The sequence below is a fragment of the Ruditapes philippinarum genome, unplaced genomic scaffold (genome assembly GCF_026571515.1).
Source record: "Ruditapes philippinarum isolate M1 unplaced genomic scaffold, ASM2657151v2 ctg1670_1_1_1_1, whole genome shotgun sequence".
Lineage (NCBI taxonomy): Eukaryota > Metazoa > Mollusca > Bivalvia > Venerida > Veneridae > Ruditapes > Ruditapes philippinarum.
The window spans coordinates 75,850-102,743 of NW_026852743.1; the positions used below are offsets into that span (position 1 = coordinate 75,850).

The 26,894-nt window shown below is 32.0% G+C and overlaps 3 protein-coding genes across 3 annotated transcripts; all 3 read left to right on the forward strand.

Annotated features, from left to right (window-relative positions):
• Window positions 1-4,519: 4,519 nt before the first annotated feature.
• Window positions 4,520-7,987, forward strand: LOC132723078 (uncharacterized). Its single transcript, XM_060707743.1, has 6 exons — window positions 4,520-4,638; window positions 4,896-5,186; window positions 5,918-6,000; window positions 6,940-7,013; window positions 7,277-7,329; window positions 7,693-7,987. The coding sequence occupies exons 1-6, from the start codon at window positions 4,537-4,539 to the stop codon at window positions 7,813-7,815; spliced, it is 726 nt and encodes a 241-aa protein (XP_060563726.1). The 5' UTR covers window positions 4,520-4,536; the 3' UTR covers window positions 7,816-7,987.
• A 4,463-nt stretch (window positions 7,988-12,450) lies between these two features.
• Window positions 12,451-16,438, forward strand: LOC132723086 (putative defense protein 3). Its single transcript, XM_060707752.1, has 5 exons — window positions 12,451-12,621; window positions 13,174-13,373; window positions 13,969-14,096; window positions 14,707-14,801; window positions 15,452-16,438. Exons 1-5 carry the CDS (start codon window positions 12,614-12,616, stop codon window positions 15,621-15,623), a joined length of 603 nt encoding a protein of 200 aa, XP_060563735.1. The 5' UTR covers window positions 12,451-12,613; the 3' UTR covers window positions 15,624-16,438.
• A 3,932-nt stretch (window positions 16,439-20,370) lies between these two features.
• LOC132723106 (putative defense protein Hdd11-like) lies at window positions 20,371-26,058 on the forward strand. The gene is made up of 5 exons (XM_060707775.1): window positions 20,371-20,580; window positions 20,922-21,135; window positions 23,128-23,276; window positions 23,916-24,016; window positions 25,946-26,058. Exons 2-5 carry the CDS (start codon window positions 20,940-20,942, stop codon window positions 26,031-26,033), a joined length of 534 nt encoding a protein of 177 aa, XP_060563758.1. The 5' UTR covers window positions 20,371-20,580; window positions 20,922-20,939; the 3' UTR covers window positions 26,034-26,058.
• The last annotated feature ends 836 nt before the right edge of the window (window positions 26,059-26,894 follow it).

Genomic DNA, 26,894 nt, shown 5'->3' on the forward strand with positions numbered 1-26,894 from the left:
CGACAAGAAATAAAAGTGTCTAGTAAAGATATAAACAACAAGGTTTTCGTTCGTGTTCGTTCATTCATTCATTCATTCATTCGTTCGTTCATTCATTCATTCATTCATTCATTCATTCACTATCCTTAACAACTAAAAGCATATTAGCTCCTAAAATCATGCAAGCAGGCCCAATATTTTCACATCACAGCAATAGGCCAATCGAAAAATCTGTCAACTCAGTGATGTCATTGTTACAAAACCCACATTTTTAACAGGTTATAGTAATAAAATAGTTATTATTTTACAATTTTTTGCAATAACTCACATTCTGTACAGCACCATTGTAACATTTTATATGTTTATTGATCAAGAGTTTGCTTGAATAGTCAATGTCAACGTTTTAATAACAATATATACGTTTAATTGCATAACCTCCTTTGTTTTCAAAGAGGGTATTTCTTTTAAGAAGATGAGAAATGACCTTAGCTTTTAGGTTTTCACTGAGTGCAATGTTACCATTGACTTAGATTGTTGAAAACCTGTAAGTATAAAGTAACATTGGGACCAGAACCTCGCCTAAAGTCCCCAGGCTTCCAGTTGAACATACTTATGTAATAATAAAAGTCATGCCTACAAAGACTATAAAATGAAACTATAAACACACGATTAAACACTAAATTTTACTTTATTATACAAGGGATGTTCAGTATATAATGAAATCAATCTTGTATATTTATACAAAACCTCTTTATGTGTATGTATGAAACTACGAACACCAATAGAAAGAACTCGTGAGTTACAATGGTATTTCTATCAGACATGATACAATCATGCTTTGAAAAGCAACATCAGCGGATACACAAAATCTGGAAAGAGTGATCCATAGGAAGCATTTATCACAACAAAATTACATGAACATCGCAGACTCGGTTTGATCGAGTCTGTACATCAGGGATAATAAAAGATGCTACATCCCTCGCGCCCCTAGCACCGACGGTACCCAATTTTCAACACTTAAAAGTGCTGGAAACAGTTGATCACACTTGAAATTCTAGAACAGGTTTACCCTCGAGAGAGAGAGAGAAAACTTGGTTTTTTTTCAAGTGCAACACAGGTTCAAACAAAATACTTATACGTCGGAGAAAATATCTCACTCATCCTAATTTTTTCAAGCTCCCCAGATGCTCCCCGAAAGGCGTTGGGCATTATCAAGAAATGGATTGATGTAATATCATGTATGAGACAAAAATGGGTTTGAATAGAACTTCATAATGTTCACGAGCGAACACAAATAAATTAACGGAAGTCGCAACATACATTCTATACATAATTAAGTTTTTCATTCATTGTTCACACCAGTAAAAAGGAAGACAACCCTGTCATACATATCCGAATGTATAAAGACATCTCGTCAAACGACAAATCATATGATAGCTGGCAGAACTTTTTTCTATATCATTTACATTTATACATATAAAATTGGTTCAAATTTTACTGCATCACTTTAACTGTAAGGTTTTGCGCTGTTTTCTTTCAGATTTACATTCGCACACATTAAGTTTACAACCTTACTACAAAAAAGAAAGCGGTACACCGACCTTTACGAAGTAAGAACTATTAGATACATTCCATGAACAGAAGGTCACATTGGAGTTCAAAATTGTAAGTTTGAGACATCATTCTATTTCGGAAAAGCTATTTTGATCTTGGGGCCAGCGGTTATATCTGTTTCATCAAAGCGCTCCTTTTTCCATTTCCTTCTTCGAGAAATCAACCGATACTGTATACCAATGTTTGACGTGTGTTCTGTATTGTTAACTTAGGCAATTTAGTGATACTATACTCAATATTTATTAACTTAATCAAATATCAATATGTTCTAATAGTTACCATCTTAAAAAATATGAAACGCTTTCCATCTAATCAACAAAATGACCATGTATTAATGTGACTATTATCGCTAATGGATTTATTTTACAAGAATAGAAAAAACGACATCATATCATTGCATGATATTCATTGTATTTATATTGATAGCTTTATTAACTATTTATGAAAACTATTTGAAACGCTGATGTTTTACGAATTCATAGTAACAATGGATTTTATCATGAATGCTACAAAATTCAATATCGTCACAACGTGTATAAAGTTTATCTTCCGGCAATGAATTAGTCTCTCATCAGAAAACATGCTGGAATTTTGTAACAATGGAAAAGTAAATTGTTCAATCTAAAATCAATTATTTCTATTAATGTATCAATTGAAATATAGAAAGTATTTATAGATTCCAAAGGGAATTATTCTTTCAATAAAGGCATACAGTACGTATACCATCTACAGAGTAACACTCAATACATTGGTTGCTGCTGTAGAGATGTTATTATACAAAGTTCCAGAAATGGACTATTTCCATGTCTAAAAGACACATAAAAATCCTAGGTATTCAACCCTAACTCGAAGTCTTTATACTAGTTTGTAAGTCAAAAGGTAGAACATTTTGACATAAAATTCTTACTAACGAACTGTTTGCAAGCTCATTAAACTGTCATGTAATAAAAACATAAATGAGCAATTTCCGAGCACCGGTGACCAGCAGATTTTTTGCCTATACACAATAATATATAGTGTATCAAATTATTTAAATTGTGCATTTTCTAGGGCCGAGAACAATACTATGGTATCAGTTCTCGGTATCTAGTGACAATGATATGATAGAAAAAGCAATTAAGTGTTAAGTCATTCCTAAATGATTACATGAAACAAACAGCGCTATCCCCAATTACGACCAATAAACAATTATTGGGTCTTTAAATTTCATTCTCAAAATTTAATACGTATCCACTTTTCTACCTATACTACTTTATCGGTTGATTCGTCTTCATAAGCAAATGCAAAGTCATTTTGTAAAACTATTAATAAGGTACCACATTCCACGAAAAAAAAACAATGTAAAGTTACGTAAATGTACTAAATTTTCCATTTTGCATATACGTATACAAAGGATTTGTGAAGACGGATACAAGGAGGAACATTTCCATATAATTATCATTTAAGGACTTTTGACCAGTTTGCTTAATTACATATTAATTATTATAGTCTCAACATATATTGTTCAAGTGTTTATGGAAGCAATATAACACACGAAAGCATCGTATCAATGTTGATCATAATTTGACTTTTACAGGAATGCAATATGTCAGTCACAAGAAATCATCGTTTCAAATATGTACATGTTGATGATCATTTGACCTTTACTTGAGATCAATATATACCTTATTATCAATATGTAAACCGTTTACGAACAAAAACAAACCTCTAATATTTATTGACACTAATCTTTCCTAGAAATATCAAGAATACCTTCCTTTGAGCATTTTCTTAACGTAAGCTTTCGTTTAATTAGTGCGCATACTCGTTAAAAAGCTAAAATAGGATATATACACGAAGACTCGTAAGAAACAATGACGTAATTCATTATTTATTAAGACGGCTCTTTCAAGTGGGCAGCTAAGCAATACCCTAGTTATTGAGAAGTGTTTTTGGAATCAATACAATCTTGATGGAGATCAATACTATAGCAATACAGGTGTAGTAAATGCTGCGAGAACTACCTGCCTATAGTAATTTTATCGGAAATTATATATCTTAATAACATTTTCCGGCAACTGCAAGGAACGCTCGAAAATCCAAAGACAAAGGACTTATTTGACAAGGAAACTGGAATTAATTTGGTTATACGCTTTAAGGTGATTAGTTTAATTACATACAAGAGCAGTTTGTTGGAAGAGGCGTAAAAGTAAGGTAGGTTAAATATTATTTTGTAAAGAAATTCAATATAAAATCATTATTACAGGGAAAACAAGATACGTTGAATTGCATGATGGTCAATATAGAGACTTGATATCAGATATTTTTCTCATGGGAATCTATTTTCAATGCATAGATCTCTGACCTGTCTAATTCTAATCATCAGATTAGCGGATACAATAATTTCACCACAACATACTTGATAATAAAATAGCACATGTCAACGTTTTTTGTTAAATATAAAAGCCAGAGTAAGGATCTTTCAATTGAAATGTTCACTAAATAAAACTCATAATGTAGACATTGCTAATATTTTCTTAAATAAAAGAATTTAAATCTGCAATAAATATCCAAATATCAATCTATGCTTGTACCCACAACAATTCATATCTAGTCATTCAATCCTGAAAACAACAATAAGGCTATGTTTGCTTTCGCGGAGTTATCATCTCTAATTGATAGCACTTAAAAAAAACCCACATGATATGTGTTTTTAATCAATTTCCTCTGCTTCCATTTATCAGTTATTAACACCTTTCAAATTGCCATTCAGATTCATTAATTCTTATATAATAGCATATGATTTTACGACAGTAGACAAGTATGATTAAAAAAACTGAATTCTTTATTCTATTTCCGACCTCAAGATATTGTACACATGATGCTCATTATTCCTAACATGATCTTTTTTGTATTAAGTTTAGATAATTATTTTTGCCACAGGGGATATCAAGGTACAAAGAAATGTCTGATGACATTCTACGTCAGGCGGAACTGCGGCAACAACGTCGTCCAAAGTCACGACAAAATGAAGAAATTTTACCACTTGATGTCAGTAAGCACAAGGTGATCAACCATTGCTTTTTTCGATTTGTTCAAAGTTAATACCATTTATAGTAATAAATTTATACCATCTCAACAAATACGAGTTTTCGTTAGTTTTATTGATAATTTTGAGAATAATTCAACAGATACAAAATGATATAAACGAAATTTGTTATATGTAGCATTGGGCACACATATTATAAATCTAAAGTTGAAATTTGCTAAGAGTATGACACTGGCTTCTACTTTATAACATATTTGTTTATTCTTTTGTCTAGAATCCAAATCTTTTGATTGGAGACAAATTGCATGTTGACGGGTCATGTCTCCCGCCAATAAGACACTCTGGTAATTACGATAAATCTGCCGGAGGAAATATTGCAAGCCTTCATAACGGCTCTGAAACCCACGACGCATTGAGCAGCTCAAAGCAGATAGGGCAATTTGGCCGACCTAGGACACCCCGTCGTCGTATTGCATCACATTCAGACCGTCTTGATGTTACAAATGACGCACCTGTTGTTGAGAAGGACAAACGGTGTATAATATTACCATTCATAAAATGCAAAGTGAGTTGTTTGAATTGCACTTTATATATTATTATCCAAAAACTCGTTAATTTCTTAAATAAACTTGTCCAGCTTCAATATTTTGAAGTTTCTGCTGGCGGTCTTGTGTAGCTGGGTAGTATGGGGGTTGCGTTTATTGGGTGCCGCCCTTCCTTGTTGATCTTGTCTTCCATATAAGGGATAGAAAGATAAAAATTAAAAAAAGGAGATTAAAAAGCTGGTCAGCCAACTGGTCAGGACAGCCACAACTAATGTGCATGCTGGCTATGCTTTATACTCATGGCCAAACCAATCACTTTCTGTTCCAGCAGGTTAATGGTCAAAGTCAGAGTAACACAACCTAAAATTCTATTTCAGAAACACGACCAATACGTCACCTTAGGGCAGTAACGGGTTAACTCATTGTATAATTCAAAAGGAGGTAACTTCTTACTGCACCAAGGTGACAAATAGTGAATCTAACATTGAGTTTGGCACATTCATGAAACATGTATGACTATGATACAATTTCTTAAATGAGACAACTATAAATGTATTAGCATATACTAAGTGAACCATGTTTTGGGGCAGCCTGATCTGCAAAATAAATATGCAATCGTCTGGTGATACTATACGTGTAAGTCATATTAACAAAATGAAAACTGTATTATACATACAGAGAATGAGAATGCTGTATAAAAAGTGTTTGACGTAACAGAGGTTAAAGTGTAGCATGTATTTTGTATTTACAGATACAGGACAAAATAGTTAAAGCGCTGATAAGCACAACGACACAAAGGTCTACAATATCGCATCGATTGTTGGATGGTGTGAGGTAAGAACAATGTTTGTGTCTATATTGACATTGTTACCATCGGTGTATGTTATTACAAGGTAAATCTTTTGTATGCTGCAGTAAACTTTTATTATATCGTTATACATGTATATAATCATTGTTTGACATACAAAATATTTCTGCTATTGTAACACTGTTAAAGTGAAGTCTCCTAATCACCGAGTTGAATAAGGTAAATAGATTGTTATACAGATCACTCTGTATCATAAGTAGTTTCTTTGTTGTTGACTCTGGCTTGATATGATTAACGGAAGGGCACTTCAGGTCTTTCTTTACCTAGAAGGTGACATACCGATTGCGTGTGGCTAATAATCAAACAAAAATATACTTAATTTGCGTAGCAATATTGTTACGTATCGATGTTGATTTACAGAATATATAGAAATACAAATTTAATCAAAGAAACTAGGTATATTAATAAACGAATAATATAAAAGTTGAAATCTGACTGGATATAGGCGACTAAAATGTACTTTTATATTTGTTATAATGACAACGGATTGTTATTAAAGGTAAAATGTGAAAAGATGGTTTTAAGAAGATGACCAATTTTCATGTAAAAGTGTAATATTTCTTTTGATTTGTAAAACTGCTTTAAAGCATGCAAAATAACGAAGGCACCGACAATAAAAATTTAACTGTCAAATCATTCAGAAATAACTCTGACTTGGCTGGTAACTTGGAGTCATATGGTTATGAAATATATGATTATATTTTCAGATTTCTAATTACATTGTAATTAGTTTGATCAGCTTTAAGGATAACATCATCATTTTAACATATTAGTTTTTAATTACCGGAGTTTGAAATTATCCTAAATATGTGAAATATATAAAGACACCATTAAAATCACGAATAATTCTGTCGCAAAATATGATCAGAATCAACCACTATCTGTCTTTGCTATTTTTATTTCAGGTGTAAAAATGACTCCGTTGCAAAGTCAGTTGAGATATGTGGTCAAGAGGTTCAAGTCAATTTATTCATTAATGGTATGTGTTATCTATAAAATACACACCGTACAGTTTGGTAAAGAATGCCACGTTATATTCAAGAGCTAACACAATTAGCTGCACCATTCAAATGATTTTATCTTTCTAATAGTCCCATATTTGTTTTCATATATTGATAACATCAACATTTGACGCACAATTTTCTCAAAAACTGAGCTTTTTGTGGCATAAGCTTATCATCTCTATTTGTTTAGTTTTCTTTGCATCAAGCTCGTGTTATTATCCTTCTTTTCTATCTACAGATTCAGCTTTGCACGATCTCGTATTTGGAATGGATTTCATTTATGACAATAATGTGAGTATACATGAGTATTAAAAACGTATTGACCTTTATTGATCTCTTCTGTTTTATTGTTTGTGGAAATGAAATTAACCAATATTTTCTAATAATCACATTACACTTTAAGATTGACAGCTAGATTATACTTATACTGCATACGAGCATGATTTTCTTTTATATTACATGTGCATTCTTTTTCGATATAAAGTATAAGATACTGCAGAGTACATTACAGAAAATATTGACCGGTCACCAGGAAACATACCAGAAGCAGTTATTGGTAGAAAATAATTCATTTACCTTAATGTGGTACACTGCAGTATAGAATAAATTGCAGTATAAAATATACACATGTCTTTCCTTTTCTTGTAATTTCAGTGTATTCTGGATTTTGCTGCTTATGAATTAAAGATGAAGGAGAATATGAGGACGCCGTTCTTGTCAGAAAGTGATATACCATTGAAGTTCAGAAACCGACCGGGACTTGCTTCTTCTATTTGATTGATTCATTTATTACTCTTGCGACACCATGATTATTTCCTTTATTCAAACAGATAAGTTATCTCGAAGGAAAAGAAATGAATCTATGCAACTAATGAATATATAAAAGGGATTTTACATGAGCTGCCAAAATTCATAGTTGACGAGTTTATGAAATAATTTAAAAGTGAGCATTGGCGTGTACACGACTTTTTATCACATGATATTATACAACAGGGACTGCTAAAATTGATAAAATAAGAGTACGACGGGATATTTATATATATATTTCATATAAAAAAGCGTTTTAGTAATAAATACAGAAATACGTTATGGTTTTATCTCAAACTCTTAAGCTAATGAGCAACCTTCCGAGTTTCCTGACGGACATTCTGCATATTATTCATAATGAAAAGCAAACAGAAATGCACAAAAGTGAAAGCTATTGTTACCATTATTTTGCAAAAGTGGACATTGTCTTATTAGAGATAATTAATCTCCGATTTATAATTACTTTTGCTATAAACATCAAATACCGATCTTATAAATATAGTACCATGTACACTTGTGTAGCATCCTCATACAAGTGAAAAAGTTATTTGTACAACTTCTGACTCACAATGGGTTATAAACATTGATAAACATGGCAAAAAACAGTACCCAGGCCAAGCATCATTGCAAAGAATTGCAAAGTTTTTATGTTACTATCTACGATTTATAAAGCGGTTATAAACATTGAGAAACAACGTAATAAATACAGTACTCTGACAGGGCATCGATACACTTGAATGAAGTTCTTTAGTACTATCTACGATTTATAAAGCGGTTATAAACATTGATAAACAACGTAATAAATACATCCACTTACATGTACACGACATCATCAAACTAGTGTTGAAAGAAAGAAGGAAGGATTACACATTATCCGCTAATATTTAATGATATAATTATATAAGTGTGTTCCCCTAATTGATATCATTTGTACTATGTAAGATGTTAATTGAAGCTTAAGATGCATTACGCTCGTACTTTTATATTACAATATATAATATTGAGACAGAAGTATGTTGAACAATGATTTATAATTTTAAATAAAATTATAACTTAAGACTATAATTAGTGTGTCATCACGGCAAGAATCTGAAATTCAGAAGTGTTTTTATATAAATCGAGCACTTAAAGATAATTTAGAAAAAAAAAGTTGTACCTTTCACTTCAATTAAAACAACGTAAATATATTCAGAAGTGAACATTATGAGGGTCGTGCGTTCTAAGAATACTAATTATGTTGACTTATCTCCCTTTATAGTGGTGTCACGCATTGCATGCATGCGATAAGTATAAGCCCCTTTTCAATTGAATAAATAATATTGAATACCCTTTGTTCTTAATTGTTCATGTATAGCTAGAGGGTGATATTGGGTATTGTGGCCTAAGAACTGCTATGTTACCCCGAGATGCAGCCTAGAGGTAATGTGCCAGTTAAATGGTTGACTATATCCACTATATTGCTCCGAAAGTCATGTGTTATTTTTCAGTTGTACCGAAAAAACAACAACATAATACTACATAAAATGTCAAAAGAAATACTTTCACAGTTTTAACGAAATGTTTGTTCCTGTCACAAAATAGGGCACGGACAGTCTAACGTCAATCAATATGAATAGTTCAGTGGAGTTAACTAGCACAATACTGAATACGGAGGTATTTAGAGCTATGCGCCCTTAAGTGATATCCCTTGGGAGTGATGTTCGATCAGAATTATGGGTCTATGATAGTTTAACATTTGAGAAATTATATATTAATAATGTTGAATAAGCTTTATTCTCAATTAGATGGCATTGAATTTATAAGATTTGTTCTCAAAAGATAACATTTATTAATAAATATTATTGTATATGTGTTGGTGTCAATATATAAAATTAATTTACATTTGTTACATTTGTTCTCAAAGTATGATATTGAATAACCTTAAAAAAAGTTTGTTTAATGATAAATTATATTAAATTATATAATGATAACTACTCAAAAATATGTTTAAAGAATAAACAGTTTGATGTTTGTTTTCAATGATTATACTGTCATTTTGGTGAACATGAAATTATTTATATTTATTTTTCTTCTATATCTAAGGAAAGAGGGAAAGAATTTCAAAAATATTTCATCGTCTATCATGTCAATGATTTATCCATTGCCCTCCTTTTCTAAACAGCCACGTGCATTTGAAAATTAGATTATTTATTGCAGTAATAAGTGAATGTAAATAGTTTATTTCACTGTATCTTGAAATAAATCGTGCTATATCTAACAGATTTATTGCATTCCAGACAAGGGGCTGTCAAACCTTAAATTTACAAGTGCCACTCAGCTATAAACGTGGAGTTGGATGTTTTATTGTTAGATTGAATAAATATTATAATACTGCATGTTTGTGACGTCATTTTTTCATCGGGTAGTTAGGGCGTTGTATATACAAGTTTGGTGTCAATTTAGGATGACTGTACAGAATCATGGATTCCATAATACCTCACAATATTTTACCAAACACGTTGACCTTGTGACTCATATTTTCAACTGAACGAGCTTTGATTTATTGTTGAGGATTTATAAATATTCGGATTTAGATTTTAAGATTTATTGCAAATATTTCTGAAATGTCGTTCATTGTACATGATAAGCGTTCTTATTTATTCACCAAAAACGTGACCAGCAAATCACAGCTCAAGCACGTGTTTGTCACGCATGTTCGCCATATAACATAATGCACAGTAAGATTTTTTATAAGATAGATAGATAGATAATTTATTGACGTATACATTCAGTACATAGTCATATTACACACATTTATATAGTACAATCAAACACAATATCATGGTACATGAACAAACTTGTAGTACAAATTTTCAATTTACATATTTTTAGAGAATGAACGTTAACACCATTTAGTACTAAAGTGAGCTTATCTATTATAAAGCGTTTACATTCTTAAAGATATAAAAAAAATGGATTTTAAACTTAACCATATGCTGTGATAAGATTCATTTCACAATGTTTCATACTAGACACATTGTCAAGTAAATTCAAGAAATAAACAATATCACTTTTAAATACAACGGGACAAATTTATACTGTAGTAGTATTGCTTAATGTAAATAGAACGTATATTAGAGTAACTATTACAAACACATATAAGATGGAATTCATCTTCTATTTCATTACTATCGCAAAGCTGACATATGCGTTCCTCTCGGGGTAATCTATTAGCACCATACATGTATCTACCTGTTTCAATTCGAAGTTTATGTGACGATAATCTTAATCTTGCTATGCAATTTCTATAAGTTCTGTTATGGAGAATTTTCAGGTAGTTTGCCATTTCAAATGAGTTATGCAAATGTACATATATATTTCTTAACAATGGACTGTTTGAAATATCGCTAGAAAGTTTTTGCAAAAAGCAGTCAATCATCCTTTGTTTAAAACGTTTAACAAAATAGTTGGCTTCGTATTGAAATGGGTTGTTCTAAACATCAGAAAACCCGTACTCATTTAATATTCCATGTACTTTAGAAGCCCAACATTGATTGTTGTTTTCATGTTATTCAAACGAAGCGTACATAGCAGTTTTCAAAATGATATTATCGCTATTAATTATTTTAAGCCAGTATGTAATAATTTGCACATATCGTTTAATAAATAATGGATAACGACCTAATTCGCTATAGATTGCTGCAGTACAAGTACTTAATAAGATATCTACTGCCCCTTGTGCATTAAGTTGAATTTTAAAGCGAGACATAATTTATATTTCAGTAATTTACTAGCACAGACATTGGCGTGTTACTGGCTTTAGTCACTCACTTTAGTAGCAATACTAATTTTATCATTTCATATATCAACACGAGGTCATGTCAACTGCTTTATTTTGTGAAAGAAGAAAGTCAATAATGATGATATGCATTTTAAAGTAAACCATCATGGAAAACAAATATCAGATTAAAGGATATCAGTTTTAACTGAAAATGATGTTTCTGTTATTAATTGAATGCATTTCAATATGAAACGTCACCCTTTAGCATAAGGGGTTGCCTTCAATGACCGAGGCACCAGAATTTCAGGCCAACGTTTATCTTTGTGTTATCGTATAAGGCGACGTATCTCTAAGCTCCTGCTGGTGAGGTGGTTTTGATCCCTGGTGTTGCTTTAAGTTTGTAACACTTAAGACTAACTAAATCATCTTTCCTGTTTCGGTCATTCGACCTAAATTTGGTTGGTGCGCCGTAACCCCCCCCCCCCCCAAAAAAAAAAAAATATATATATTATTGTTTATATAGTTATATTTACAATTTTTATATTTATCTTTATTCTATTGGGATGATAATGCCATTTTTATACATGTTATTCTAAAACACTTGATTTAGATTAAGTGTCATCAACGATTTATATAAGAACTTATTTAATCCAGAACATGCCGAAATTGAGATATCACGTCATTCTTTTAGAAATCATCAAAAGTAACGAAAATTTATAAAGTTTGAACCACTTATAAAGATATCACTTTAATTTACAATGCATCAATTTGTTATCCGCTCGTCTCACACCGTGACACCGTTCAGAAAAGTAAATAATTAATAAATCGTACTAAATCACCATCATAAATAGTATTTAACAAAAGTGCGGATTAACAAACGTGATTTACTCATTGTCGGGTGTTTCTATAGATTGAACTGATCATTTTACAATCAACTTGGATTCCCAAAAAGTGACATTTCATAAAGTTACACATATTTCGGACAGATAATTTTTCCTTCGTCTCTGCATGTGCAAGTGAGTATAATTATCTTAACTTTTATTGTAATCATTATTTATTTACCTTTATTTAAGATACTGCTTTAATTTCAATCCGGGATATAGGAGATATTTAATAATTTTCTATAAATACTGGATTAATTTTTTTTCGAGTGGTAAAAATTATTTCAAGAGTGACGGTAGCGATGATGTAATATGATAATTTTTGTACCTCTAGATAAAAATAAATCGAGTATTTATAGAAAAACTTCTATTTTCTCATTATCGTATACCTTTTTTTCTCTCTTTTTTTCTTGACCTTTCGGTTTAAAAGACTTCATCCTTAATTCTATATATTGCCTGAATTTAGAAGAAAGCAGTCCTGCAAGACACCAGTGCAATATTTTATTACAGAAAATATGTTTCACTGCAATGAAATATAAACTTTTACAGTGCAAATAGGAGAAAGGAAAAGATGCATTTTATTTCATCAATATTTCTCAATATTTAATTAATTTATATCACATATTAAACATGGTAAAACTCTAAGTTGTTGCATTTATATTATTTTTATGATAATAATTTTTTCAGTATAAGCATGTTAAGGTACGTAGTATATGTGTTGATGATGTACTATCTGGTGACATCTACCGATGGGTATAGTATAGGAGCACCAATGGGAGCCTGTGATACCATGACCCCATCGCATGGTGCTGTTGCTCAAACATCCCCATCTTCATACACCATAACACCTTCTTCAAGCACATTTGACTGCGGAGAAAGCATCAGTAGTAAGAAAATCATTCATTTTTTTGTCATTTGTTTCTGTCTTTTTTGTCCTTTTTCTTATGTTTATTTATTATTGCTTTTTCGTTTTTCTTAAATTTGTTGTTGTTTATTGTTTGTTTTTGTAATCTTGTAATTACCATACACAATTTGTAATCCGGACATGTCTTTCGTGTTATTTATTAGCGTCCTTCCGTCTTAAGTTGGCAGAAATGTTATTGTTTAGCAATTATTATTATAACTTGCCAAATGCGTAGTATGATTGGCACATTATTTCAAATTATAAGGTATTCATATAATGTCTACAAATATTGAGGTGCCATTTGCAAAAACAACAACAACAATTTACGACTGCTGCTCATACAAATGAAAATGATGTATACATATAATAATACATTCCAAGGCATGTGATGGTCCCCACACAATTCTTATCAGAAAATATTGTTTTATTATTCATTTAAGCATTGTTGTTGTGTTTTTTTTTTGCAATAACTGTAGATATCTTAAAGAGTCGCATTACTTTAGAGAATAACAGCGAAATACAGGTAATAAATTGATTGTATTGCCTGCAGTTATGTGCGTCTTTTATTACATTGATAGTTACTCTTAGCGGAGGTACATTTAAGGGATTCCTTTGCCAAGCTCGACTTGATGTTAACGGTTCCTCTACTGTTGGTACATTGGAAGAATCAGATGGATCGTCCTCAACAACTAATAAATGTGCAGGGGTATGCTTAATGATTTCATATTTGAAAAAAATATTTGTGTTTTATAAGATTTGTTACATTTTAAAGCGTGTATGATTAACACATTTGCTTTAAAGGATTACAGAGGTCCAAAAGCCTAAAAATAGGTAGTTTGTAAATATTACATACATTCATTACGGCTACTTAAAAAATGATACAACATATAATAAGAATTACATTCCGATTTGCATTTATTTAATTAAATCTAAAATCGATTTTTGTGCAATTCATCGCTTTTTCACTTTTGGGCCATTTTGCACTACAAAATGTTTTTTTTGTTCTATAAGATACGGTGTGAGCGAATGATCTGAAATTTTACAAATAAGTTAAATGTGTAGACATACATTAAATAATAAGGGAATCTCGAAACGAATTCAGTCTCACTCGAATCCCTTTAAAGTAACGGTGAAACTATGAAATTTATTTATTCATCTTAAATTCTTATTCAGAACATATCAGAGTTTTATTCAATTGTTTAAATGTCAAAAATGTTGTTCATTGTGTGTTGACTACAAATGAGATGATCCGGCAATGGCATATGCATATGGCATCTTAATAAATAATTTATATAGTTTTTTTAATTACACTTCAGAAGGCCTCAATTACGCAAAACAGTGGCACTGATAAGACTACTCTTCAGTTCACTTGGACACACAGCGGAGAATCAACAGAGGACATTTATATTGTGTAGGCACTTAAGATTATTCTTTCCAACAAATATGCATGTCAGATATGTCTACAATACAAATTTGCCATTGCTGTTAACTCTTAAGATATATATAGCTATCACATTTAATGTACCAACTCATTCAAACGAATAATTTTAAAAGTTAAATTAAATACAAATAAAATCTCCAGTAGGCTGTTGTCTTTTGCCAAGGTAATTTCTTGTCAAAATAATTATGTCTATTGTCGCTTATCTAATAGTTAGTTTAACCGTATTTTATTGCCTATATACATGCAAATATACACACAACAGTGTGGCTGAACTTTTCTCTGGTGAATTCAATGCGGCTTACTGCTGTGATCCGGAGTGAAAACTATCACCACCACCATCTACACACAAAATAGAACAATGAAACAAAAGCAAATGGGTTGGCAACAAATTCTATCAACATTGTATCCCTTCACAGAAAGTTGGTGTCCAATAGTTAGTCATGTATGGAAAGTTAGCAAATTGTAATATTGGCCTCATAATCATCTTTCATGATATTAAACACACTCAGGTTAATAGTTGAAATGCTGTGAAATTCTTTTGATGAAATACAACCATACTTACGTTTTCTTCATGTCATTAAATTTTTTTCTCATTTTTTTTGTAATCTTTATAATTTTAGATGCACAGTTGTTCAGACTCAAATAGTTTTCTGGGAGAATGTGGCTTCAACGGCTTTGACTTACTCCGGGTCATTAACAAAGTGTAACAGTTCAGGCTCCGGTGGAATAATTTCATCTGTAGTTCTGATGTGTATTTGTATTGCATTTGGTGCCTTTAAAACATTTATATGAAGAAATAAACAGACTCGGCACTCATCAAGACAATATTTCCTATATTTCTATTTTACAGTTAAAAGAAGATACTACGTGTATGTTATGCTCTCTGAATAAGATGGTTTAATTTCGTCCAGTTTAATTGATACAAATTATAATATACTATATTACGATACTATTTCATTTTAATTCTTAAAGGCATTGGTGTACTAACCTGATTTATAGTGTGCTAGGATTGCCTTTGTAGTAAGTAATACACGTTTGTTTTCATGTTTTGTGGTATAATCCTGAATTAAAGAAAAAAGCTTGTAAGATTGTTAAGAAAAAAAAATCATGATATATATTTTCCGGCTTTTTTATCCACACTTTGAGAACTTAGGATACAAGAAATAAAAAAGCTACACTCCTAGAATAAATATTCAAATAATATGGTTTTTATTCTTACCTGGAAAACATGACAAGTGTTACTGACAAGTAATTACAATGTAAACAAATATGTATAGTTTAGTAACATAAACATTTTTAAAATACACACTATAATTATGTAATGTTGACTTATTCATCCGGTTTCCGTTCAACCTCTGTCACCTTGCGGATGTAGCCGTCCCATCTCATGCGGATGTTATTGTACCACATGGTGTACGTGTTTGATTTATTTATTAGTTGTTAGAAATTTCAATCGTCAATTTTTAAATAGTATTCCTCTCTTTCTTGTACAATTTCATGTTTATTATGTAAAATAATATATCCCAACACGGACTTTAATTCATGATAATATGACTACAATTATGTAGTCTTTTGTTCATAATGATAAACATAAAAATTTAAAACTACTAATGATATCAGTTTGTTATTTCAATACTGATCTTTATTTTATGCCTCCATGGCCTACACGTATAAACATGAATAACAAGCAATTATCATAGTATTGCAAGCAATCCATAAGTCCCCTACCGGTAAGAACCCCATCAACATTCTGAAGGGCCATTGGCCATTCACTAGTGTTTCAATTTTTCTCTATTTTAAGTAAACTTGTTGGAAAAGTTCTTTAAAAGTGATCACAGGAAACAGTTTTTATGAACAGACAGACAGACGGACTGAAGGACACTCTAAAGTTAATATTTGAAACATCCCTGTTACCAAAATATAACATTTTAAAAGCAAAATTCTTAAAGAGGAGATAACTCTTGAATTAAAGATGCAATTTCATAAAAATTTTCAGCTCTTTTTGACTAATCACAAATATTGTTACATTTGCCATGTTTTAAGCCTATTTGTTGCCAAGGCAACTGATATTTTTTCAAAATAGGAAGAACAGATAAGACATGCATAATCTCAAGACTGCTATCTACCCATATGTCAAGTTTCATAAAAATATTTCCAGTACTTTTTGAGTTTTCACTGGATTCAGTTTATGTGTAAAATTTGCCATATTTTCAGTCTATGTGTTGCCATAGCAACCAGAATTTTCAACATAGGAAGAAAAGAATAAGACATGCATAATCTCAAGACTGCCATCTACCCATATGTCAAGTTTCATAAAAATATTTCCAGTTCTTTTTGCGTTATCACTGGATCCAGTTTATGTGTAAAATTTGCCAAATTTTCAGCCTATTTGTTGCCATAGCAACCAGAATTTTCATCATAGGAAGAAAAGAAAAAGATGTGCATAATCTCAAGACTGCCATCTACTCATATGTCAAGTTTCATAAAAATATTTCCAGTACTTTTTGCGTTATCGCGGGATCCAGTTTATGTGTAAAATTTGCCATATATTCAGCCTATTTGTTGCCATAGCAACCAGAATTTTCAACATAGGAAGTAAAAAAAAAGACGTGCATAATCTCCATACTGCCATCTATCCATATACCAAGTTTCATAAAAATATTTTCAGTACTTTTCAAGTTATCGCGGGATCCAGTTTTGTGGACGGACGGACTGACAGACAGACGGACGGACGGACAGACGGACAGACGGACGGACAGACGGACGGAGGGTAAACCTAAAGTCCCCTCCGGTAAACCGGTAAGGGACTTAAAAGTGTATTAAAGGGACAGCATTGAGATTTTTGACATGAAGGGACTAAAAAGATGTTTTTGGCACTTCTGTAGGTCTGGACTTACAACTGGTGTGCAAAGGTTCATAGTATTTTCGTAGTCAGTTTTTTCAAAAAAATATCATTTTTATAACGTCAAACGACCCCAAATGAAAGGTGCGACGCTTTTCACAGAAACTGAGCTAAGAATCAATACAAAAATTCGAGTTTCGATTTACTTATGAGTTTATTTCTTTATTATCTTTTGTATATTTTTTTAATTTTAAACGTCTAAGTTGATCTATGTAAGAATTTATTTGAAATGTTATGTTTTAGGCTTTTTATAGAGTTTGTTTAACATGTTTAAGGTGTATGTATGTTTGAACAGTGAAATCCATGTTATTTGTCATTAATAAGACAAGTACGAAATATTGGGCGCGTTAGCACTTCAAATTCAGGGCCAATGTAAAGTTTACCTCTGAAACTCAACTATAAAAACTTGACCATAACAAGTCTTGAAGAAAAGTCGGACTCTATGAGATTCGGACATTCAGATTGCCTGTTTAAATTCGGCCATTATGAAACAGACGCTGCACATAGTACATGTCGATGACAAGATAATTTTGAATGTTTAATTTATTTTTGATACACGCCACCTTTCAGTGGTCATACAAAATTGTACTTTAAAATTTGTTAATACTGCAATGTTAAATGATCAAAATGTCAATTATATTCATTACTTACATTTTATTAAATTAAATGATGTACGGGCCAATGCCTTGATGGCTACTTGCTGATGTTTAGGGCGAGTTTTATTAATCTTATATTATCCAAACATTTCTACCCAAATCCATAGTCAGAATAATATTGATGAAATTCTAAATCAGCAAAATAATGTATAAAAAGAAGATACTGGGAATTCACTTTGTTTCATATGAATGAAACTTCATGGTTTTGTCAAAAACGAGAACGCCCAAGGAACAAAATATGATTTTGCAGAGTATGATAAAGAAATGGCAAACCTGTAGTTTAGTTTCTCAACTCAGTATTTCTCAAACTTTAACACTTTCTCTAAATTTCAAATGAATGATTGATATCAAAACTTAATTTTAATAAATCAAAACATGTCTATTATGTATGCGGATCTGAAAATAAATGACATCATGTTGCACTTTCCTGGAAGGTTTAATTAATAATGAGTTTTAATGAGAAATTATTGTTAATGTTTATATAAATAGATATTTATACATCACTGTTCTGAATACGCCACTCGATTAACTACAAGAATGGATGACACTACCCCTGCTAAGCTTTGAGGTCATTGTTAATCGTAATATTCTAGTGTGTCTTGTATTCTAATGTGGACATCAAAATGACATACATTAAATGTAAAGGCACATTCAGAATTTAACAAAACAAATTGTTTTCATTCTGACATTTGTTTATATCAGTAAATTCATAATGCAAATAACTTTTCTTCACCTTGTTACTATTAAAAATTAGTAATACAAAGTTTACAATTTTAACACTTTAATTTGTTGTATCGTAAACATACGAAATTTTATAAACATATTTAATCAGAAAAAATACCAAATTGAATAATAATTGTATACATGCAGTTAAAATGCTCCTATTGTTGAGTGGTTGTGGCAGAAAAGATAATTTGACAGAACTAATAATTCCATACTTACATGTATATCAATTTAGTACGTTATACAGTTTTGTATTGAAGTTTTCCAACCATTGTTGTCATTAGCGTAAAGGTCAAAGTGACTTCATTCTTTAAAGTGACATTATGCTCATATTTTTATCGTCAAGTTGAACTAAATTGACAACTTATTTCGAAAGATTGACTGTTATAATGGTGATGACGAACAGTTGATAATGGAAAACGTTTTGTATAGAATATATATCCTGCCTTAAATATAAAAAGACTGCCCCACTCTTTTTATAAATTGACCGTTTCAGGTAAATTCTGGTAAGATATTTAGATATTTCTTGGGGGACCAGATGTGTAATTTATCGTTCATGCGAAGTAAATTATAAAATTGAAATAAATTCTGACAAAATGTAAACTTGTTCTGACTTTTACTGGTGTACTCACTATATACCCTTGTATGAGCATAATGTCACTTTAAGTAACTTTAAACTTCGCCTGTAGTATACTAGGTTTTATTAGAACACGATAAATTTCATTGCCAAATTCCGTTGAGAAATATATTCAAGGAAAAAACGACTTTGACTAGTTCCATGGACACATGCATCTTTAGCGATTATTCCCATTTATGGTTTTCATCAACCGAGCCATCTATATTATAGAAGCTCTACCGAAATCAAAGAACCTGGAACACAAGTTTATTTTTTATCTTTAGATAGATCAATTAGGCCTTCAAAAACAGAACACTATAAAATGATAATGAATAAATACACAGAAAGCAACATTGAAAATTGATTATTTTGTAAGATTCTTAATTAAATCTAAGTTAAAAGCATTTGGACGTTTACATATTTTGGCTAATTTGCATTATAAAAATGATTACTGTAGAAAAATGGAGTGAGCAAATGATATGAAACAATTGGTCTTGACAAACTTTCAAACTGAACACAAATCTTGAAAAATTATTTACTGGGACCAGTCCCGTGATGTCCTGTTAACGCATCGCACATTCACTACAGTGACATTGACATCCAACTGACGTATTATAATGCATACTATAAAACCATCAGTCATTTTAATGTTATTTGTCAAGCAATACATATTAATTAGCATTATAACGTTTAAGAATAAAGCGGACAAGTAATATTTCGTTCACATAGGAAAATAAGAAGTTATTATCAATAAGATAAATTAATTACATAGTGTTAAATGCTTCCAGCTGTTTTATTTGTGCTATATAAAACATTTGTAATTGTGATCCTTTACTGTTTTAGTAAACGACGGTAAGTAAATTGTTATATTCTGATTTATATATATTAACTAATTCTGTTAACTACATAAACAAATGGTACATATTTGAGATTTTTTTCTTTTATTCATTTATCTTTTTTTACATTTTTTTTTGAAACTTGAAAATTGTTTGAAAGGTAATGGTTGTTCAGCCGGTTTCATAAGCAACATTTTACTTGCGAACATCCAAGAACCTTAAAAATTTAAATTGATCAAAAACATGTTGGGGTTTTTCCACTCAGTAAACATAATACGTATTATTATGCCTATTTAACATTATTTAGCATTGTTTTTAATTATTCATAATTTTTATACGTTTTTTTCCTGCTGTTAGGTTATAAAGTCAAACAAGATGATTCTTTCTACGTGCTTGGTTGTATCGTTATTCATTTTGGGCTCAAACTCGTCCCCAAATGGAGCCCCGCCAGGAAGTTGCAGTTCCATGATACCAAGCCCAAACCACCATGCCAGTACACCACGAACTACACCATGTCCCTATACCATAGAAACAACACCAAACACGTTTACCTGCGGTAGTACAGTTTCGGGTAAGAACTTTTGTTTTACGCGTATACTTTATGCAGTTAATAAGCTTTTGGAATTGGATTTGCCTTTCATGATATCAAACAAATGCATTGAATTTTGATTTTTTACCATCAATTTTACCATATGATTTTTAAGTTAAGTACTTATAACATCCTTATCATCATTTTTATAACAATCGTAATCACCATCGTCTACATCATAATCGTCATCATCACCACCTTTATCATTATTTCCTTCTAAATCATCATCATCACCATCATCATTATTTCCTTCATCATCATTATCATCATCTACATCATAATCATCGCCACGACCATCATCACCTTCATCATCATTTCCTTCTAAATAATAATAATAATCATCATCGTCATCATCAGCAGCAGCAGCAACAGCAGCAGCATCACCTCCACCACTACCATCACCTTTGAAACAACAACCGCCATCATCATCATCATCATCATCCAAACCATCACATTTGAAACCACAACCGCCATCATCATCATCATCATCATCCAAACCATCACCTTTGAAACCACAACCGCCATCATCATCATCATCATCATCCAAACCATCACCTTTGAAACCACAACCGCCATCATCATCATCATCCAAACCATCACCTTTGAAACCACAACCGCCATCATCATCATCATCCAAACCATCACCTTTGAAACCACAACCGCCATCATCATCATCATCCAAACCATCACCTTTGAAACCACAACCGCCATCATCATCATCATCATCCAAACCATCACCTTTGAAACCACAACCGCCATCATCATCATCATCATTCAAACCATCACATTTGAAACCACAACCGCCATCATCATGATCATCACAAACCATTACCTTTGAAAACAACAAACGCCATCATCATCATCATCATCATCATCATCATCCAAACCATCACTTTTGAAACCACAACCGCCATCATCATCATCATCATCATCATCATCCAAACCATCACTTTTGAAACCACAACCGCCATCATCATCAAAATCATCATCATCATTATCGCTATCATCAAACAGAAACATCGACATCTTCATCAACAGCATAATCTTCATAACAGCATTGCTTTTTATTTTATTCTCAGTCGCATATTCACCGACATTCTAAATAGATCTACTATTTTATAGTACTATCCTTTTTATTTTCTCGCCGTAACACGTTTTTTTCATTCGAGCTGTCATTGTTTGTATAATTGATAACATTAAAAACAAACACAAAAACTGTTGTCTTAAAAAGCAACAATTAAACTCAAGGACGTGTTACGCATGAACTAGTATACCGCAATGACGTCACATTTGTGGTCTGTTGATAAATAACATTTCTGATTAAATAGCAAAATTGCAATGTTTTATACTAATTCAAATTTGATCTATTTTATATATATGAAGGTTGGCACATGTTTTAATAACTTAATGGCCTCTAAATTTTCTCAAACGCATTTTAATAAAGATGTGTCTTAATAAGTGACAAGCTAGTAATTGCATTAAGTTAAAAGTCAACGTCCTGAAGAAAAACAAAATGGATAATCTATTTAAATTCTTTGCAATGTATTCTACTGAAAAAGTCATCATAATAATCAACTTAAAACATGATGGTGACCCGAAATCTGGATGATCTACTATAAACATCATAATGCTTACCCAGAAATTAAAATTGCCCTTTCTGTGTTAGACACGCAGTAGAAATATGGCTATAAATACTACAGTCAGTCATGAGTTGCACAAATTATTTCTTGAATCTTGAAACGTTTTACTTTTATCTAAATCATAGTACATTTTTCACGTTTTTCTTGATAAAAAAAATCTTTCAGTTTTTGGTACCATAATAATATTTTTAATTAAACAATTCACCTGTCAACTGTTTATATTACTTTTTCATATTTTATAAAACATTATGTTATATAACATATTAAACTCAAAATGGCGCAAGCTATGGCAAGGGAGTTGAATATTGTAAAACTCTTGAACTATCCATTTCAGTAACACTTGGTAAAATTAGCACAGCTACCCCAGGATTCAGAGGATTTTTATGCCAAGCACGAACAAATGTCGACGACTATAGTACTGTGACAGGCACGCTAACAGATACAGATAACGCTGTACTCTCAACTAATAGATGTCCAGCAGTGGTAGGTCATCTTAATCCTTAAAAGTATCTTTAATTTACTCTTAAGCTGCATACTCGAGTTTTCATCCTTTTCCAGAAATGAGATGTATATGTGTACTAAAATGAATAATGATTGGTACAAAGCATCGTAAAGGAACTCCAATGAAGCCAAAAAGTCCAAAACCATAAAGTGATAAAATTTGAATTTCTTGTGCAGATCAGAGGGGGCAATTAAAACAGAAAAATATGCAAAGGACAACTCCACAACCAAGAAATGTACTAAAAATAAATTAAAAATAGTTTTCATGTGCTATTTTTAGCCCGATTTGAGTGAAAAGTTTTGTAACGATTTTTTGGACAATTTTGTCCAGTAGGATATATATGTCATTGTGGAATAAATAATATGTATATACAATGTGTAGATAAATGCCTCGGTAAACATCATATTTCTCGGGTGAGTTCTATCACACTCAACAGGTTGTCATATTTATTTAGTACAACATTTTCTATCACTATTTCGTCATGCATAAAGGATTTTTTGCTAGAGGTATCAACAAAGTTTTTATAAAACAATCATAATTCGTTATAACAATAACTAATTTAATCTTACAATTCGTGATTAGTCTTGATATCTATTGTCACAGTAGTATTTCTGTTTAAGAATGCTTCCATAACACATGCTGAAAGGAGCGTCAAAGACAGCTTCACTTTTGATTGGACGAATGATGGAACTAGTGCTACAACCAACAGTGTCTATATAGTGTATGTATAATGTTTCCTATCCGCTTAAATTGTATGCGTTCTTACACTATAACAGATGTTCCAGTGCAGGGACTTTGAAATTGCACATTAATTACCCCAATGCTTATTGTCCCCCGCCTTTTCGAAATCCGTCTGTCTTTCTGTCCGTCCGTCTGTACTTCCGTCCGTCCGAGCAAACATTTTGGGTTAAGGGGCTATATAACAGTACAGAGAACAAAAGAGAACAATACATTCATTCCGTGATCAAAGGGTTTAGGGGCTAGTAGCCCTTAAGAAAACAAAGAAAATAACAAAGAAAAAAGCCCCTAAGGCCAAAATGTTGGAACGTCCGTCCGTCTGTCCGTCCGTCACACTTTCGTGTCCGGTCTATAACTTTGTCATTTATCAAAGGAATCTGAAATAACTTGGCACAAATGTTTGTTATAATAAGACGATGTGTCATGCGCAGCAAACAGACCCCTACCTCCAAGGTCAAGGTCGCACTTGCTCATTCAAGGTCAACATTGTCTTTTTGAGGGTATATGTCGTGTCCGGTCCATAACTTTCTTATCTTTGAAGGGATTTTGTAAATACTTGCCACATTTGTTCACAATAATGAGACAATGTGTCATGCGCAACAACCGGCCACCTACCTCCAATGTCAAGGTCACACTTGGAGGTCAAAGTTTAACATAGTCTGTTATAGGGTATATTTTGTGTCCGGTCCATAACTTTTTCATAGATCGAAAGATTTTGTAAATACTGCTTGCTACAAATAGTCACTATAATAAGACAATGTGTCATGCACAACACCAGCATCCCTACCTCCAAGTTCAAGGGCACAGTTAGAGGTCAAAGGTTAACAATCTGTTATATGGTATATTTTGTGTCCTTCTTCATAGATCAAGGAATTTTGAAAATACTTGGCACAAATAGTCACAATGATAAGATGATATATCATGCGTAACACCTGTGTCCCTACCTCCAAGGTCAAAGTCACACTTAGAGGTCAAAGATTTACATAGTCTGTTATAGGGTATATGTTGTGCCCGATCTATATCTTCTTCAGAGTTCAAGGGATTTTAAAAAATACTTGGCACACATAGTTAATACTAATAAGACGATATGTCGTGCATAACAACTGCACCCCTAACTCCAAGGTAAAGGTCACACTTAGAGGTCAAAGCTTTACATGATAAATTTTTAAATTCCGTGTTTCATTTTATTTCTTTAATTTATTTATTGTTGTATTTGCAGAACTAGTATTGATCATAAGTTTGGACTGAAAGCCCTGAGATCCATATCTCAATCTTTTGAAATAGTACAATTTCATGCTTCATATAAAAATTCCCCGAGGCGGGGGACGTTGGTAACTCTGTTACAAATTCTTGTTGTTTAATAAGCCGGTGCTTAAGGGGCAATGTGGGGGATGTGAAGACGGTTACTTTCGTCTATGAAGAGACGCCATAGAACCGAATTAACATCATTCCAAATTTTGCCATGTTGGGCGGCATTGATGGTGTCATTTGCATACTAATTGTTACATCAGCATTGTTGGTAACTTATTCGATTCCCGCCATTATGTCCCTTCCCGTTAATGGTCCGGTGCCTTTTGGGTGCCCTGCTGGTGGGGCTGGGTTTTGTCTGGGGTTGCGTTCTGTGAACGTGGCCTTGCCTTGCTGAACTTTGTTCTGATTTTTTCTAATCTCTTCTCAATGTTTCATTACAATGGGCATCTCTATCAGTAAAATATGAAGCCATAGCAAACTAAACAAAAATGAATTCATAATTTACAACATTACATTTAAGCCAATAAAGGTACATAATATATTTTCACATTATAGAAAGAAAACATTTTATAACTATGATAGTTATAGGTAGTTTTTCATAAAACATTCATGAATCGTATATATAATATGTTCTTTAAAGTTTCGTTTCTGTTAACTGTAGGTGTACATTGGTCCAGTCAAAGACAATCTTTTGGGTAAATATGACAACTCCAGCTCTCACATATACCGGGACAGCAACAACTTGTTAAGACATTCAGTTTAATGATATTTGTTCGAGGAAAAATTTAAAAAATAAAACCTTTCCAAATAGATTATAGCCCCTGTATGTACATATTACTGAGAAATAAAGTAAGAACCTAAAATGTGATGCTCCTGTTGCTTTTATTCCATAGATATAATGCTCTAGAGCTTCCTATTACAGAATATCTTGGCAAGAATTTAAATCGCGATGGCGTGTACTATTGTTGATCTGAGGTTATACTGAAAATTAAAATCCTTTGACGACTTTCGAGCTTTACCGGTGGAGAAGACCTCAGTAATAGTATGATCAAATTGGATAGTGAATATAAATACTGCACAATGTGAAGTACTTACTGTGTCATACAACAATTACCATTACATTTTACACTGGCATATTTTAATATAGTATAATGAAAGACATTCAAAGATGAACAAGGCTTTCAAAAGAGTACGCATAAAGTTGTAAGCTGTTAATATTGAACGAGCAAACGGAGTCTGATATGGATTTTGCAGTTGTCTATGAGTTCAATAGAATCCGTATTGTTACTATGTTTTACGACCTCTTCATTTCACATTTTTCGACTTTTTGCAGTTCTTCAGTTTCTTCAAGTACAATAAAACATTGATATATTGTTTTTACCCTGAAAATGGAATTGAGGCTAAAATGGAGTACGATATGCATTTTATATAGATATTTTTGAACTCTGAAAATTAAAACGAGGATATATTGTGGGTACAATATGAATTTGGTACGGATTTTTAGAGTAAATCTTGAAATGTAAACGAGGCTTAATAAATGAGATCGGAACTGATAATAGGGACATCACATCGTTCAAACGCTGAAAAGTCATTGGTTATATTTCATGAGG

What these genes read in the sequence shown, in the direction of transcription:
- LOC132723086 (XM_060707752.1), top strand. An exon ending in CAACTAATAAATGTGCAGGG is followed by an intron (nt 14,097 to 14,706) that starts GTATGCTTAATG and finishes ATTACACTTCAG; the next exon opens with AAGGCCTCAATTACGCAAAA. An exon ending in ACAGAGGACATTTATATTGT is followed by an intron (nt 14,802 to 15,451) that starts GTAGGCACTTAA and finishes TTATAATTTTAG; the next exon opens with ATGCACAGTTGTTCAGACTC.
- LOC132723106 (XM_060707775.1), top strand. Translation starts at nt 20,940, where the DNA reads ATGATTCTTTCTACGTGCTTGGTTGTATCGTTATTCATTTTGGGCTCA. An exon ending in CTGCGGTAGTACAGTTTCGG is followed by an intron (nt 21,136 to 23,127) that starts GTAAGAACTTTT and finishes TATCCATTTCAG; the next exon opens with TAACACTTGGTAAAATTAGC. An exon ending in CTAATAGATGTCCAGCAGTG is followed by an intron (nt 23,277 to 23,915) that starts GTAGGTCATCTT and finishes TTTCTGTTTAAG; the next exon opens with AATGCTTCCATAACACATGC.
- LOC132723078 (XM_060707743.1), top strand. Translation starts at nt 4,537, where the DNA reads ATGTCTGATGACATTCTACGTCAGGCGGAACTGCGGCAACAACGTCGT. An exon ending in CGATTGTTGGATGGTGTGAG is followed by an intron (nt 6,001 to 6,939) that starts GTAAGAACAATG and finishes TTTTTATTTCAG; the next exon opens with GTGTAAAAATGACTCCGTTG. An exon ending in ATTTCATTTATGACAATAAT is followed by an intron (nt 7,330 to 7,692) that starts GTGAGTATACAT and finishes TTGTAATTTCAG; the next exon opens with TGTATTCTGGATTTTGCTGC.